Source organism: Pipistrellus hanaki (assembly GCF_964339955.1).
Source record: "Pipistrellus hanaki genome assembly, chromosome: 6".
Lineage (NCBI taxonomy): Eukaryota > Metazoa > Chordata > Mammalia > Chiroptera > Vespertilionidae > Pipistrellus > Pipistrellus hanaki.
The window spans coordinates 7759605-7776842 of NC_140508.1; the positions used below are offsets into that span (position 1 = coordinate 7759605).

The window sequence follows — 17238 nt, forward strand, 5'->3', positions numbered from 1 at the left end:
GGTGCGGCCAGGCCTGTAGCAGCAACAGCCAAGTCCAGAGCAACTAGGTCGGGAGCAGCAGTGACCAGACCCGGAGCAGCTGGTTGTGGAACGAACCAGAGCAACAGAGGCCAGGCCCGGAGCAGCCAGGCCCGAAACAGCTCGCTCCTCGCCTGTACCTGCCCACGGCTGCCTCTCAGACATGGCTGGAAACTTTTGCGGGAACTTGAGGGTCTGCTGAATCAAGTGATGAAGGCTTAGATCTGGATGTGTTGAGTTAGTATAGCGCTGGGGTGTTGATCTGTAAGTGCCTTGGGTGGGGCCTGGATGAGGCTGGTTGACCTATTTGGAAATGTCTTTTGTGTGAAGTGTATCATTGGGCATGTGGAGGTATTATTGATATGAGATAATGCTAAGTAACAGATTTACTATCTGAAAAGGGATTTACTATCGGGGAAAGGGAGGGAGGAAGAGACTGAACATAAACTGTGCACCTATGGATGAGGACAATGGGGGATGGGGAGGGGGCGGAGGGTGGGGTGGGAACCTGGTGGAGGGGGGAAGAAATGAGGAACCTTTGTAATAATATGAACAATAAAGATTGATTAAAAAAAAAAAAAAAAAAAATTCCAGCCTAAACCAGTTTGGCTCAGTGGATAGAGTGTCGGCCTAGGGACTGAAGGGTCCCAGGTTCGATTCTGGTCAAGGGCATGTACATACCTTGGTTGCGGGCACATCCCCAGTAGGGAGTGTGCAAGAGGCAACTGATCGATGTTTCTCTCTCATTGATGTTTCTAACTCTCTATCCCTCTCTCTCTTCCACTCTGTAAAAAAATCAATAAAATATTTATTAAAAAAAAAAAATTCCATACAAATGGAAACAAAAATAAGCAGAGGTAGCAATACTCATATCGGACAAAATATACTTCAAAATGGAGGCCATCACAGGAGACAAGAAGTTTACTATGTGATTGATAATAAAGGATCAATCTAATAAGAGGATATAAAACTGATAAACATGTATGCACCCAATATAGGAAGACCCAAATATGTTAAAAAAAAAAACAAAAACAAACTTCTGGAGGACTTTAAGAAAGACATCAACAGCAACACAGTCATACTAGGGGGCTTTACCACCCCGCTGACTTCACTGGATTGGTCTTCCAGACAAAAAATTAAAAAGGAAACTCTAAATGACATACTGAATCAGATTGATTTAACTGACATTTATAAAACATTTCACCCAATATCTGCAGAACATATATTCTTCTCAAGTGCACATGGGCCATTCACAAAGATAGACCATATGTTAGGACACAAAACAAGTCTCTAAAACTTCAAAGAGTTTGAATAATATCAAGTATCTTTTCAGATCACAATGGCATGAAATTATTATAGAAATCACCTATAGTAAAAACACTATAGTAATTCATTTAAATACATGGAAGCCAAATAGCATGTTATTAAACAATGAATGGGTTATCAACAAGATCAAGAAAGAAATCAAAAACTTCCTGGAAACAAATGAAAATGAACACAAGACAACCCAAAATCTCTAGGATACAGTAAAAGCAGTCCTTAGGGTCATAGCACTTACAGGCATACCTCAAAAATCAAGAAAAACCAACAATACACTATTTGACCCTACAACTTAAAGAACTAAAAAGAAAACAAAAGAAAAAGCGCAGAGTAAGTAGAAGGAAGGAATAAAGATTAGAACAAAAATAAATAACATTGAGACGGGGGGGAAAAAAGAACAATACCAAAAAATAAAGAAATCAATGAAACCAAAAGCTGGATCTTCAAAAGAATAAACAAGATTGATAAACTATTAGCCAGACTCTTCAAGAAACAGAGAGGACCCAAATAAATAAAATCAGAAAGGAAAGTGGAGAAGTACCCACTGACACACAGAAACACAAAAGACTGTAAGAAAATACTCTAAGCAGCTATATGCTAACAAGCAGGACAATGTGGATAAAATGGACAAATTCACAGAAAAATATAATCTCCCAAAACTAAATCAAGAGGAATCAAAAAACCTGAATAGGTCAATAACAACTGATGAAATAGAAGCAGTAATAAAAATTAAAAAAATCCCAGCAAAAAGTCCAGGTCCAGAAGGCTTCACGGGGAGTTTTACCAAATATTAAAATAAGAACGAACACTTATATTCCTCAAACTATTAAAGAAAATCTAAGAGAAAGAAACACTTCCAAATTCTTTTTATGAGGTCTGCATTATCCTACTTCCAAAACCAGATAAAGACACTACAAAGAAAAAGAATTACAAGTCAATATCCCTCATGAACATCTAAAATCCTCAACAAAATATTAGCAAATCGAATCCAGCAATATATTGAAAAGATGATATACCATGAATAAGTGAGATTTAATCCAGGAATGCAAGGCTGGAGCAATATTTGCAAATCAATAAATGTGATACACCAAATAAACAAATTGAAAGACAAAACTCACATGATCATATCAATAGATACAGAAAAAGCATTAGACAAAATCCAACACAGAAAAAGCATTAGACAAAATCCAACACCCATTTTTTTTTATATATATTTTATTGATTTTTTACAGAGAGGAAGGGAGAGAGATAGAGAGCCAGAAACGTCGATGACAAAGAAACATCGACCAGCTGCCTCCTGCACACCCCCCACCGGGGATGTGCCCGCAACCAAGGTACATGCCCTTGACCGGAATCGAACCCGGGACCCCTCAGTCCGCAGACCGACGCTCCACCACCGAGCCAAACCGGCTTCGGCCCAACACCCATTTTTTATAAGATCAATCAGCAAAGTGGGAAGAGAGGGAGCATATCTCAACATAATATAGGATTATAGCCAACATCATATTCAATGGGCAAAAGCTAAAACCATTTCCTTTAAGAACAGAAACAAGAAGGAGATTCCCGCTTTCATCACACTTACTCAACAAAACAATGAAAATTCAAGCAACAGCCAATCGAACATGAAGAAATACAAGGCATCCACATTGGAAGAGAGAAAGTAAAACTTTCATTATTCACAGATGACATATGATACATAGTAAACCCTAAGGAATCCACCAAAAAACTACTATGTAAATTTGGCAATGTAGCAGAGTATAAAATAAATACCCAGAAATTGATGGCACTTTTATATACCAATAATGAATTCTCAAAAAGAGGAACTAAACAATCCCATTTACCATTGCAACAAAAACATTAAGATACTTAGGAATAAACTTAACCAAGAAAGTAAAAGACTTCTACTCAAAAAACTATGGGACATTGAAAAAAAGAGATAGAAGAAGATATAAACAAGTGGAAGAATATACCATGTTCATGGATTGATAGAATTAAAATCATTAAAATGTCCATACTACCCCAAGCAATCTATAGCTTCAATGCAATCCCTATTAAAATACCAATGGCATATTTCAAAGATCTAGAACAAATACTCCAAAAACTTATATGGAAAAAAGACACTCAAATAGCCACAGCAATTTTGAGAAACAAGAACAATGTTGGAGGGATCAAGTTATACTACGAAGCCATTGTAATCTCAATAGCCTTGTACTGGCACAAGAACAGGCATATAGATCAATGGAACAGAACAGAGAATCTAGAAATCCACCCAGGCCATTACACTCAATTATTATTTGACAAAGGAGGCAAGAACATACAATGGAGTCAAGACAGTTTCTTCAATAAATCAGATGTTTCATTGCAAAATATGTTCTTGTTGGAAAAACTGGATATATGCGGAAGGAAGGAAGGAAGGAAGGAAGGAAGGAAGGAAGGAAGGAAGGAAGGAAGGAAGGAAGGAAGGAAGGAACTAGACCACCAACTTACATCACACACAAGAATAAACTCAAAATGGCTAAAAGACTTAAATGTAAGATATGAAACCATAAAAATCTTAAAAGATACCAAAGGCAGGATAATCTCAGATATCTCACATAGCAAATATGCTTACATATATATCTCCTAGGGCAGTGGTCGACAAACTCATTAGTCAACAGAGCCAAATATCAACAGTACAGCGATTGAAATTTCTTTTGAGAGCCAAATTTCTTAAACTTAAACTTCTTCTAACGCCACTTCTTCAAAATAGACTCGCCCAGGCCGTGGTATCTTGAGGAAGAGCCACACTCAAGGGGCCAAAGAGCCGCATGTGGCTTGTGAGCCACAGTTTGCCAACCACGGTCCTAGGGCAAAGAAAACTAAGAAGAAAATAAACAAATGGGATAAATAAAAAAATAAATCAAAATAAAAAGCTTCTGCACACCAAAAGAAACCATCAACAAAACAAAAAGAGAGCCCACTGCATGGAAGAACATATTTTGCAATGAAACATAAAGGGTTAATATCCAAATTATATAAGGAACTCAGACAACCTAACAAAAGACAAACAATCCAATTTAAAAGTGGGCAAAAGACCTAAATAGACATTTCTCCAAATTGGACATACTGATAGTCAAGAGACATGTGAAGAAATGCTCAAGGTCACTGATCACCATTGAAATGCAAATTAAAACGACAATGAGGTATCACCTTACATCTGTCAAAATGGCTACCACCAACAAATCAAGAAATGACAAAGGCTGGCAAGGATGTGGAGAAAAGGGAACCCTAATACACTTCTGATGGGAATGCAGACTGGTGCAACCATTATGGAAAACAGTATAGTTTCCTCAAAAAATTAAATATGGATCTGCCATTTGACCCAGTGATCAAACGTCTAGGAATATACTCTTAAGAAATCTGAGACAACAATAAGAAAGAATTTATGCACCCCTATGTTAATAACAGCATATTTACAATAGCTAAGACCTGGAAACAGCCCAAGTGCCCATCAGTAGATGAGTGGATAAAAAGAGCTGTGGTATATTTATACCATGGAATACTATGCAGCAATAAAAAAAAAGATCTCTTATCCTTTGAGACAGCATGGAGGGACCTGGAGAGTATTATGCTGAGTGAAATAAGCCAGTCATAGAAAGAGAAGTATCACATGATCTCACTTATATGTGGAATCTAATGAACCAAATAGATCCAGAGACAAGAAACACAGACTATAGAATCTCAGAGGGAGGGTACATGAATGGGGGGTAGAGAAGAACTTGTGTGTGTGTGTGAATATATATATATATATATATATATATATATATATATATATATATATCCATCCATCCCATGGATATATATATAACCCATGGACACAAAGATTAGAATGGTGTGGCCTGGGTTGGGGTGGGAGGCAGGGTCTGACTAGAAGGGGTCAATGGGAGGATATGGGGGACATATGTAATACTTTCAACAATAAAGATTTAATTTTTTTTTTAAGTGCAAACCTGAAACTTTCCCATTGGATATATTTATTATGCACACAATTATACCCAGGCATGTCTCTAAAACCCTCTCTAGTTAGACTCATGTGCTTGGTTGTCATTTTTGGGGGAATGACTTCCCAAAGTAGATCTGAGACAGAATAAAACAGCACTTTTTGTTATTCACCTTGAAACTCAAGGTTTCTCTAGCTATATAGTCACTCACCCTTATTTGTTTCTCTTTCTAAAGTAGTAGCCTGTCAGGAGCATGCAGGCACAATCCTGCTTGTGAAGTTTAAGGTGGCACCTATAAAGATAATTTATTTTAGACATTCTTATCTTAGTATCCTCTCAAATTTCTTTAACTTCCTCACTTTACAATCTGCAAACCTATGAAATCTCTACCACACAAAGTTCACCTGACCTTCCAAATTCAGTAGCAGATCTGCAAATCACTCAAAAGCTAATCTGGAAGAGACCAGGCCTGCAAGGGAGATCAGATAGGGCAATTAGGCCTGCAGGGGAGGGCAGTTAGGGGTGACTGGGCTAGCAGTGGAGGGCAGTTGGGGGGGGGGGGGGCAAGCCAGCAGGGGAGAGCAGTGGATGGGGGAGAGGGGACAGGCCTGCAGAGGAGGGTAATTGGGGGTGGACCAGGCCAGCAGAGGAGGGCAGCTAGAGGTGACTGGGCCTGCAGGGGAGGGCAGTTAGGGGTGACCAGGTCTGCAGGGGAGAGCAGTTGGGACTGACCAGGCCTGCAAGGGAGGACAGTTAGGGGTAACCAGGCTGGCAGTGGACGGCAGTTAGGGGTGACCAGGCCATCAGGGGAGGGCAGTTAGGGGCAATTGGGCTGTCAGGGGAGCAATTAGGCTTTGATCAGGCTGGCAGGGGAGTGGTTAGGGGGTAATCAGGCTGGCAGACAGAAGCAGTTAGGGGCAATTAGGCAGGCAGGCAGGCAGGCGAGTGGTTGGGAGCCAGCAGTCCTAGATTGTGAGAGGAATGTCCGATGGGCAGTCAGGCATTCCTCAAGGGGTCCCAGATTGGAGACGTGCAGGCTGGGCTGAGAGACACACACTCCCACCCCGTGCATGAATTTTGTGCACCAGGCCTCTAGTCTGTTATAAAAAGTGAATACTCACAAAGGCCCCAAGCCATTCAAATCTGGCTAAATGGTCCAAGGATCCATTCCACTATCTTCAAATGGAATTCAAAAACACACAAACAACAGTTTCAATCTACCTAACTCCAAAAATATTTACACACAACCCCTTATTTACAATAGTTCGACTTAGGATTTTTCAACTGTAGGATGGTATGAAAGTGACACGTATTCAGTAAAAACTGAACTTTGAATTTTTATCTTTTCCCAGGCTAACAATATGAAATACGATATTCTCTCATGATGCTGGGCAGTAAGGTGATTCTGGCGAACTGTAAGCTAATGTGAAGTATTCAGAGTACATTAAGGTGGGCTAAACTAAGCTATAATGTTTGTTAGGTTACGAATACTCAATGTATTTTCTACCTACAATAATTATAACTTAACAATAGGTTTATTGGGATGTAACCACATCATAAGTTGAGGAGAGTATATTTCCCTAACGTCCCTTCCTAAATAAGCTAAGGTTGTCAGAGCTTGTTGAAATGCCAACTGTATACTAATTCAGACAAGTTACTGGTGTCAGGAAGAATGTATGCCTACCAGCAACTCTTTAGGTGTCTAGATGGGTATGCACACAAATATACAAACCAAAAATATGATCGAACACATTCCTTGACATAGATGAAGAGAAACACTAACCTACTAGTCAAAAATTGACAATAACTCTTCTGAAAGGATGAAAGAAAACTCCAGGAAGCTATTCCTATAGTCTTATTGTTTTGTGCCATTAATGCTAAAACATTATTAAAAGAATGCCCTTCAAGATTTTCCCTATAGGACCCTGATTGGTTTGGCTCAGTGGATAGAGTATAGGCCTGCAGACTGAAAGGTCCCAGGTTCAATTCCAGTCAAGGGCATGTACCTTGGTTGCAGGCACATCCCCAGTGTGGTGTGTGCAGGAGGCAGCTGATCAATGTTTCTCTCTCATTGATGTTTCTAACTCTCTATCCCTCTCCCTTCCTCTCTGTGAAAAATCAATAAAATATATTTATTAAAAAAAAAAAAAAGATTCTCCCTATAGGACTATGCAATATTCTGAATTATTTTTTTCCATGCAAGGGAGAATCCTAAAGCAAATTAAGACATCGTTTCTAGACATCAACAGTTTCTGTAAAAATAAGACATCTGTCAGTTGAAAAGTATTCTAGAGATATTATTTGCCACATATTCTTGAAATAATCTTAAAATGACCATTAACTTCAGTAACTTTGTTGTCTTAACAAAGGTCTTTACATAACTACTGTTTTTATAAAGCCAGCAGTCCAGGTAGTCTGTCAAGTAAAAACGTCAAAGACTCCACATACCCAATGAGCAAGGGCAAGCAATCCTGGCTATGCTATGCTGATAACAGCCTGAAAGGGGCCTAAAATGATAGAAAAACGACAAAGTAAGCCTGGAAACCATAATGCAACTTTGTTTTTAACACAAAATCACTGTGCAAAGGCTTTTATTTTATTTTATTAAAGACACTATGGCATGCTCTGTCCTGACTAATGGAACTCAGCACTCTTCGTGCTCCTCTTTCTTGTCATCTTGCTGAAAGCCATGCTTATTTGTTCCAAATCATGGCCATCTTTCAGATGGCAAATTTTTCAAATACACATGGGGGATGTATGAGGCAATCTTGGAGATAATTCCTTATGTAAACATTCAAGTTTCAGGTTCTAAAAATTGAACCTAAGGTTAGTATTTGTCTGATAACCATTATAGTTTACTCCCTCGATTCCTCCCCTAGTTTTCAACTACTTAATGGTAATATTAGAGTCAAAATTCTCAGTATTTTGTCTTCAGCATTGGAAGGAAAGATGCTAGAAAATTTTAATAAATAAAAGATAGTAATAATAATAATATCTAAGAGTTCATCTCTTTAATAAGAATCAATTCAGGCTAATTATTTTAATCAATTCCACTTGGATACAAAACTACCAGGTCATTATGAAGGTAACTGTGCATGTTACAACTACATACATCAAGGAACTAGCACCACTCTCCAAATATAAGCATAGAGCCTAGAACTAACCTTTTCCCCCTTCCCCCACGAAAGAGTTAACTGTAAAGAAAAGTAAGTGGATAAAAAAAAGTTAACTTTTAGTTCTTTTTTCTCCCAGGAAGAAAAACTCAGAAATAATATAATCTATGGAGAATTAAATATGACTAAACCTTAGTAAATTAAATGCCCTTGCTTCTCATGAGCAAGCTGGTTAATAATTAAATAAATGAAGGTAATCTTCATTTATTCAGGATGGGTTTAAACCACTACCATAAAGAATCTTAAGCACATTGCTGACATTTTGTTGTGCTGTAAAACACAGTCTGCTCCATGTAATCATAAAATGTTAAGGAAATCAGTGCTATACTAAAACTAAAGAATTAATGCTGTACTTAGCATCTGAAAGGTAATTACTGCATTCAACTGACTATATCTACAGGGTATTTTATGTTTTTGCTCCCTAAACAATGTTAAATTACACATTAACTTAAGGGGATGAATTAATGATTCCAAGCATGCTTTCCTTATACAAAATACAGTATCCCCAAATTATCTGCCATACTATTTCCTCCCAAAAGTAGTAGTCAACCACACAAGTCCTTCGGTGACTTCCCACCTGATAGCTATACAGACCAACAGTGCAACCATCTGAGACTTCCTGAAGGCCACTAGCTGAGCTTCAGAATAAGGCAAAAGTAAAGTAGGTTCATGCAGATTTAAACCTTAACTTGCCAGCTCATAAGGATGGTTAACAGACCATTCTCACATGACAGTATCATGAGGGGGGAGGAGGGAGTGGAGGAGGGATGTGCTAGGATGAGAAGAGGGATTTAGGAGTCTTGGACAAGGGAGAAACAAAGATGGCAGCATAGGTAACACCTAACTGCAGCCTCACACAACAATTTCAATAAAATACAACTAGCCGGGACCGGTTTGGCTCAGTGGATAGAGCGTCGGCCTGCGGACTGAGGGGTCCCGGGTTCGATTCCGGGCAAGGGCATGTACCTTGGTTGCGGGCACATCCCCGGTAGGCAGCTGATCGATGATTCTCTCTCATCGATGTTTCTAACTCTCTATCCCTCTCTCTTCCTCTCTGTGAAAAATCAATAAAATATATTTTAAAAAAAATAAAAATAAATAAATAAAAAATAAAAAAAATAAAATACAACTAAAATGGACATTACCCAAAACTACAGGAAAGTCGACTAGAAACTCTACAACGAGAAGGAAAAAGAAAACCAGAAGGAAAATCAAAGGAGCTGTAAAAGCCTAAGGTATGGAGAAACGTTCAGCGCGCGCGCAGAGAGGACGGAGCCAGAGAGGAGAGGGAGGCTGAGTGCCTGGCTGGCGTTCCCTAGCAGGAAGGAGATAAAAGCTCCAGACTGTGCTGAACCTCAGTTCCGACAGCACTGAACCCCAGTTCTGGGCGAGACCCTGGAGACCCAGACACATAAGGAGGAAGCCTGGGCTGTAAGGTGGAATCTCAGGGGAGTGGTGAAAGGCAGTCCCGGAGGAGCGCACATTGCACGCAGAGGACGCACTGTTCACTCTGCTGCTAGATTGCCCTAACGGGAAGGAGACAAAAGCTCCAGACTGTGCTGAGCCCCAGTTCCAACTGCACTGAACCCCAGTTCTAAGCCAGACCCTGGGGACCCAGGCTCATACAGAGGAAGCCGGGGCTGTAAGGCGGGAAACTCAGGGGAGCGGCAAAAGAAAGTCCCGGAGGCGCGCACATTGCGCTCAGAGAACAGGTGGTTGACTGTGCCACTGGATTGCCCTAGACTAGAGGGAAGGAGACAAAAGCTCCAGACTGCTCTTAACCCCACTTCCAACTGAACTGAACCCCAGTTCTGGGCTCATTGGGGGAGAGCCTAGACTGTTTGGTAGTGGGCGAAACTCCAGGGCACCTTTCTCTCAGAGGTGCTTGCAGCAAGTACCAAAGGACCCTGAGGAACGCTGAGACTCAGGAACCTCGTAGGGCGGGGCTGAGGGAAGCCAAGGCTGTAGGCTCCATCCTGAAACTCAGCCCTATCCAAGCTGAACACAGAGACTTTTAAGGCTACCAACTCAGGGAATCTGCAAAAATGCCGAGACAAGGAAACAGATCACAAATGAAAGAAATGGAGGACAAAAAGCAACTGAATATAGAGTTCAAAATCACGCTTATAAGGTTTTTCAAGAATATCCTAGAAAAGGCCGATAAGACCTATGAGGATATGAAAAGGGATCAACTAGAAATAATAAGGGATCAACTAGAGATAAAGAATACATTCTCTGAAATAAAAAATATTATACAGAGTCCTAAAAACAGAATGGAAGATCGCATGAATCAAGTCAAAGAACATAAAGAGCCAGAAGATACTCCTCTGCAGAAGCAAGAAGACAAGAGAATCCAGAAAGTTGAAGATAATGTAAGAAACCTGTGGGACAACTTCAAGCGAACCAACATCAGAATTATGGGGGTCCCAGAAGAAGAGAGAGAGCAAGATACCAAAAACATACTGAAAGAAATAGTGACAAAAAACTTCCCACACCTGGTGAAAGAATTGGACTTACAAGTCCAGGAAGCGCACAGAACCCCAAACAAAAGGAATCCAAAGAGGACCACACCAAGACACATCATAATTAAAATTCCAAGAGCAAAAGACAGAGAGAGAATATTAAAAGTAGCAAGAGAACAGCAAGTAGTTACCTATAAAGGAGCAACCATACGATTCTCGGCTGATTTCTCAAAGAAACCATGCAGGCCAGACGGGAATGGCAAGAAATATTCAAGGTGATCGCCGAAACTGGTTTGGCTCAGTGGTAGAGCGTCGGTCTGTGGACTGAAAGGTCCCAGGTTCGATTCTGGTCAAGGGCATGTACATTGGTTGCGGGCACATCCCCGGTAGGGGGTGTGCAAGAGGCAGCTGGTCGAAGTCTTTCACTCATCGACGTTTCTAGCTCTCTATCTCTCTCCCTTCCTATCTATAAAAAATCAATAAAATATATTTAAAATTTAAAAAAAGAAATATTCAAGGTGATAAATAGCAAGAACCTACAGCCAAAAATACTCTACCCAGCAAAGCTATCACTCAGAATCAAAGGCCAGATAAAGAGCTTCACTAATAAAAAATTTAAAAAAAGCTAAAGGAGTTATATGAATTGCTGAAGGGGGTTCTTTAGGAAGAGGAAGAAAATAAAGATAAAAATTATGAACAATAAATACGTAACCATCAACAAGTGACTCTAAAAACCAAGGGAATTAAAAAACCTGATGAACAATATTAACTGTTGAATATAATAGAATCAGAGGTATGGAAGGGGAGTGAACTAACGATTCTCAGGATAAAGGGGAGTGGGGGGTGCGGGAAGAGACTGAACATAAACTGTGCACCTACAGATGAGGACAATGGGGGGTGGGAACCTTGTGGAGAGGAGCAATGGCGGGGGGAAATGAGGAACATTTGTCATAATATGAACAATAAAGATTAAAAAAAGAAAAAAAAGTCTTGGACAGTGACGGAAGCAATATAAGACATTATTTGCCACGGATAGAATCTGATGGAAGAGGGAGAGAACAGAGAAAGAAGAGATTACAAAGTGACTAAGAAAACTCTCTTTGACAACGCAAAGCACTCATTTCACAGGTTTACAAAAACCTTTAACTCTTTCAGAAAGGTCACTAGTCCAAAAGAGCTTCTCTTTCACCATGGGTAATGTCATGGTGTCATGCTTCTTTCAGGAGGCCAGAGGTCTTTCTTCTAATACTGAACACAATGCAACATGGCAGAACAAGGTATATAGGTCTATGTTCTTTCTTCTTCCATAATATCCTTAACTCAACATCATCATACAAAATATCCAAGATCAACTGAAACCCAATATAATGCCATATCATCTTAGATTGCACTTAAAAGGTTATTCACTTTTTTTTCTTAAATGACAGGTATTTTCATTATTACCTTCTTAAGATAAGTTAAAGTTCGATTCATTGAAGTGAACGACCCAAAATCAGAGTCATCACCCTGAGTTAACGTGGAAGAGATTAGCTAGTTCTCATCCTGAAATGATCTTCTACACCGCAAGCAAAGGCATTGAGCTTCCATTCTAATTTCATTGTTTTAGCGATCAGCTTAAAACAAACAAACTTCATAAAGTGGTTTGTTTACACATGACTGCAGATGCCTCTTCTGAAGTCATGAGTCAACAGCTTTCAACAATTTAACACCTCGACTTCTCTTGGACCATTTCCAAGCAAAAATACCCAGTGACTTTGGCCATCATTACTTTAGCCAAACAGCTCACTCTTCTCCACCATACCTTTTAAACAAAAAAGGTGAGTGATAAGATCAGTTGTCTAAATACAACCACCAATCTCTGTATAATATTGTACATTTACAAAGCCAGTGAAAAACCATAGTATCACTCCTTTTAACAATAACAAAAATTTCTACAGGAAGCAAGGTAGATTATGAGCTCCATCTTTATCATTAGGGAATGATCCCAAGCTTTGAGGAGGGAATGGCTAGCCCATGGTCAATACAGGGGGTGGAGGGAAGAGGTTGAGGTTGCAGGGCATCAATAAAAGAAGGACCAGCTAAGGAGAAGCATCACAATATGACTTTCGCACAATATCTGCATCTGTACACAAAAGGCCTTAGAAGATCTGACCCCTGTCTACTAGCCAGCTTCTTCTCGTACTTCGCCTCATGACTCTAACAAATGCTTCTTGATCATCATTCAGAACTACCGGTGGCATCCCAAAGGAGTCCAGTCAGCTCAGCCTTTACATTCAATTTCCCCTACCTGACATGCTCCCCTCCCATTTCTTCTTTCAGCTGCTCCCAATCGACCTTTAAACTCAGCTCAAATAATACCTCTTTCAAGAGTTGACCTCCTTATTGCTCTCAAAGCACTATGGATTGCACTATCCTGGCTGATTCCATCATTTGTCCCCTGCCCTAGACTTAAGTTCTCCAGTGGGGATTGAGGGAACATACTTGTGATGGGACTCATCCTCTGTTAGTACCTGAAATATGGAGCAGGCATCAGGAAATGTCTGTGGACTAAATGAATGAATGTGCCAAATCCCAAGAGGAGTCACACCAGACTTCCAGGGTAGAAAACTTCAGACAACTCAAGTTCGACTTTCCACAGTCACGTTAGCAGTCTGGCTCCTCCAGGTGATGGGAATATCACATAAGTTAATATCATGGAATAATGTTCCTTGTTAGGTTTTTGGTGGGTTTTCTTGTTTTTGTTTTTCTAATTTTCATTTTAAATGGAAAAACCTTTGGTTCTTTACACATTTGGAGTCACTCTGAATTGTTATCCGAGGAGGCCATGTGACAACCACAGTTGCAGAGTATTTTTCAGGGGTCAGACAACATGCTTGTTAACAGTGTGAGATCTGAAGTGTGGGTTCAAATGTGCCATTTGCCAACTGGGTATCTGGCCAGTATTCAGCCCACAGTTATCTACTGAGCCATGTACTGTGGGCCAAGTGCTGGCGATATAGTGGTGACCTCGCTGTTCGATCACTTTATTTCCATCACAGCATGTGCCGCCTCTGAAATATTCTCATTCGCTGGTTTGTCTCCCTGCATTATAAAGCAAGCTCTGTGAGAGCGGGGAACTTATCTGTCTGGTTCGATGGTTGTCTCTCCAGTGCCAAGCGCAGGGCTACTACAGTTACTCAACCCATGTGAAGGAGGAACCAGTAAATCAGATGAGGTCCCTGTTGTCTCACGGCGCTAATATTGTAGTAGGTGAGACGTAGGGAGAAAAAGAAACATAAAAACTATAAAGGTTCACATTGGGAAGGGCACAGCGGGGCACTAAACTTCCTCTGGCTCCCACTCCAGGCAGTTCTGGGGAGAAAAAGGATGTGCCCACCCTGGCAGCTCCCCACAGCTGCATGGACCGGCGCAACGGGCCTGAGGAGACGGCACAGGAAAGCTGGCCATGTCCCCCAGACTCCTGCGGCGGGTCCTTTCTTGCATGTGTTTGGCAGTATTAGGATCCCATCGTGTGCTGGGCACGCAGCAGAGAAAGACCAAATCCTGCCCTCATGCAGCTTCCCTTCTACTGTAGAAACACGGCGCACAAGGTGGTGTTAAGGGCCAGGCTGACCACAGGGCAGCGACGTGGCAGGGAAGGGCTGCAGGTGTCTGGCGCGGGGAGCTGCGCAGAGCACGCCCATCTGGGGAGGTGACATCTGACCTACGACCTGGAGAGGTCAACCTAGAGGAGGGTAGGCAAGGCTCACACTCCAGAGTCCCGCCAACTAGACGGCAAAGTTAAAATGGCAACTGTGCAGAGTGGCTGGAGGGAGAGGAGAGCGGCACCGCCCCCTCCCCCCGCCCCCGCGCCAGGACGCCTCTGACCCTCAGCCTCGCGGGGCGCGGGGCGAACGCGCCGTCGGGCGGGGACCGACGTCACCGCCAGGTTGTCCGGTCCCTCGGGGCCAGGGCGCGTGGCGCAGGGCCTCGCCCGCGGCAGCAGATAGCCGGCCTCCGGCTTACCTCGGAACTTGAGCTCGTGCTGCGGCTCGAGGCTCAGGACCTGCTCCACCTTCGCCATGTTCCTCGGCGGCGGGGCACCTCTGGCGGGGAGACCCCTGAGAGGTCACCGGAGGCGGGGGACGTTAGTGCTGCGCCCCCTTTAAATTCGAAAGGGGGGGGGGCCGGCCGGGGGTCGTTGCGGAGTGCGCGCGGAGGGAGGGGCGGCCTACGCGGTGCAAGCTCGGGGGCGGAGGGCGAGGGCGAGGCCACGGTGCCCAGCAAGCGTACGGCACACACGTAGCGACGCACGCAGCGACGCACGAACGTACGCACGCGCACAGTAGCTTGGCTGGCTCCGACCTGTACGCGATTGGGCGGCGGGAAGCTGCGCACCCGGAACTGCTCCCGGCGCAGTGCGCAGGCGCGGCTTTGGGCTAGGCCGCCGGGCTGCCGGGAGTCAGGGGGCGGGGCGGGGCGTCGCGCAGGACCCAGCTAGGGGCGTGTCCGGACGCAGATAAATGAGGCGTGTCCCCGCGAAGCTTGTTTTTTCAGGGCCCCTGGGGCCCAGCAGTTGTGTTAAGTGCTTTTTACTCGATAATAACAATTAAGAACAATAAAATTCCACTTTCCCTCTGCTTATGTAGTTCCAGGCACTGTTAGAGACTTTGAATAATAATGAAAGTACTATTTATTCTCATTATAAACATGTTTGTGGGTGAATGGATGTGTGCTAGACACTGTGATGTTTGAAAAGCACTAAGTATAAACAGTTGCCAATTATTGTTTGTTTATTTTGTGCCACTTCTACTGAACGCTTTTGATAACAGCAACACTAAAATAAAAGCTATGCTACTTGACATGTTTGCTATGTAAGCACTCTGCTGAATCTTTTACTATGAGATGCAGCAAATATTTAGAAATGCAATGACCAGAGAAGCTGACCTGGTTCCTACCCTCTCACTGGAATCCATTGAAGAAACAGTCAGATAAGTTACATGACTAAAAACTACTGGGACCTTGATCCGCTGGGCCTTGAGCACTACCTCATATTGCCATCTAAATTTTACTTCATTACATAAGTTTTACCACATAAAATAGGTGTTAATAGTCTCCTAAATATCATAAATGAAACAAACACAACAAGTAACTAACAATGTTGCCTCTATGGCTGGCACATGTTTCTCTCTACTGTTCTTCCCACTTTTCTGTATATTTGAAAATTTTCATAATAAAAAAGTGGTTGTTGTTAGGCCTAGCTGTGTTAGCTCAGGGGATCGAGCATTGGCCTGCAGACTCCAGGTTCGATTCCGGTCACAGGCACATGCCCAGGTTTAAGGCCTGATCCCCAGTGTGGGGTGTGCAGGAGGCAGTTGATCAATAATTCTCATCATTGATGTTTCTATCTCTCTCTCCCTCTCTCTTCCTCTCTGAAGTCAATAAAAAATATATATATATACTTTTAAAGTGGTTGTTTTAAGATGATCTTTGTCTTTTAACTAGATCATTTGGTCAATTTATACTTATTATATTTACTGATATATCTGATTTATTTCTATCATCTTATTTTGTGCTTTCTATTTGTCATGCCCCCCCCCTTTTTTCTTTGCCCGCCCCTTTCTTGTTTTCTTTAGGACTGATTTTTTTCCCCCCATTGCATTTTTCTTCCTCATTTATATACTCTATTTCTATTGTTTTAGTAATTACTCTAGAAATTTTGATATGGATACTTACAAAGTCAGTTTTTAAAATATTTTTACTTTAGCCAAGACCGGTTTGGCTCAGTGGATAGAGCATCGGCCTGGGGACTGAAAGGTCTCGGGTTCGATTCCGGTCAGGGGCATGTGCATTGGTTGCAGGCACATCCCCGGTGGGGTGTGCAGGAGGCAGCTGGTCGATGATTCTCCCCCATTGATGTTTCTAGCTCTCTATCCCTCTCCCTTCCTCTCTGTAAAAAATCAATAAAAATATATTTAAAAAATATATATATTTTTTTACTTTAAAATATAAGGACTTTGGGATACTTTAATTACCCATCTTCTCAATTATATGCTTTAATCATAGTGTATTTTAGGTTTAATCTTTCCCTTTTCCACCCCATGAGTCATTACTAAATTGTTTTAGACAGTCAATGTTACTTTAGACTCAAACACAGTTACCAATTTCTTTGCCCATCTTTTCTTCTTGCATCTCAGAACTTACACCTAGAATAATTTTCCTTGTTCCTGAAGTACAACCTTTAGATTTTATTTCAGTGAGGGCTTGTTAGAACAATTTGAACAATGATAATAAATAATATAATTT

The 17238-nt window shown here is 41.7% G+C and overlaps 1 protein-coding gene across 1 annotated transcript in view; it reads right to left on the reverse strand.

Moving 5' to 3' along the window:
• Nucleotides 1-15251, reverse strand: part of VAPB (VAMP associated protein B and C) — a 63026-nt gene extending 47775 nt beyond the window's left edge. The window contains exon 1 of the mRNA XM_084887273.1: nucleotides 14959-15251. Coding sequence (XP_084743399.1) covers nucleotides 14959-15016 — 58 coding nt within the window. The 5' untranslated portion in view covers nucleotides 15017-15251. The remainder of the gene's footprint in view (nucleotides 1-14958) is intronic.
• Nucleotides 15252-17238: the final 1987 nt, after the last annotated feature.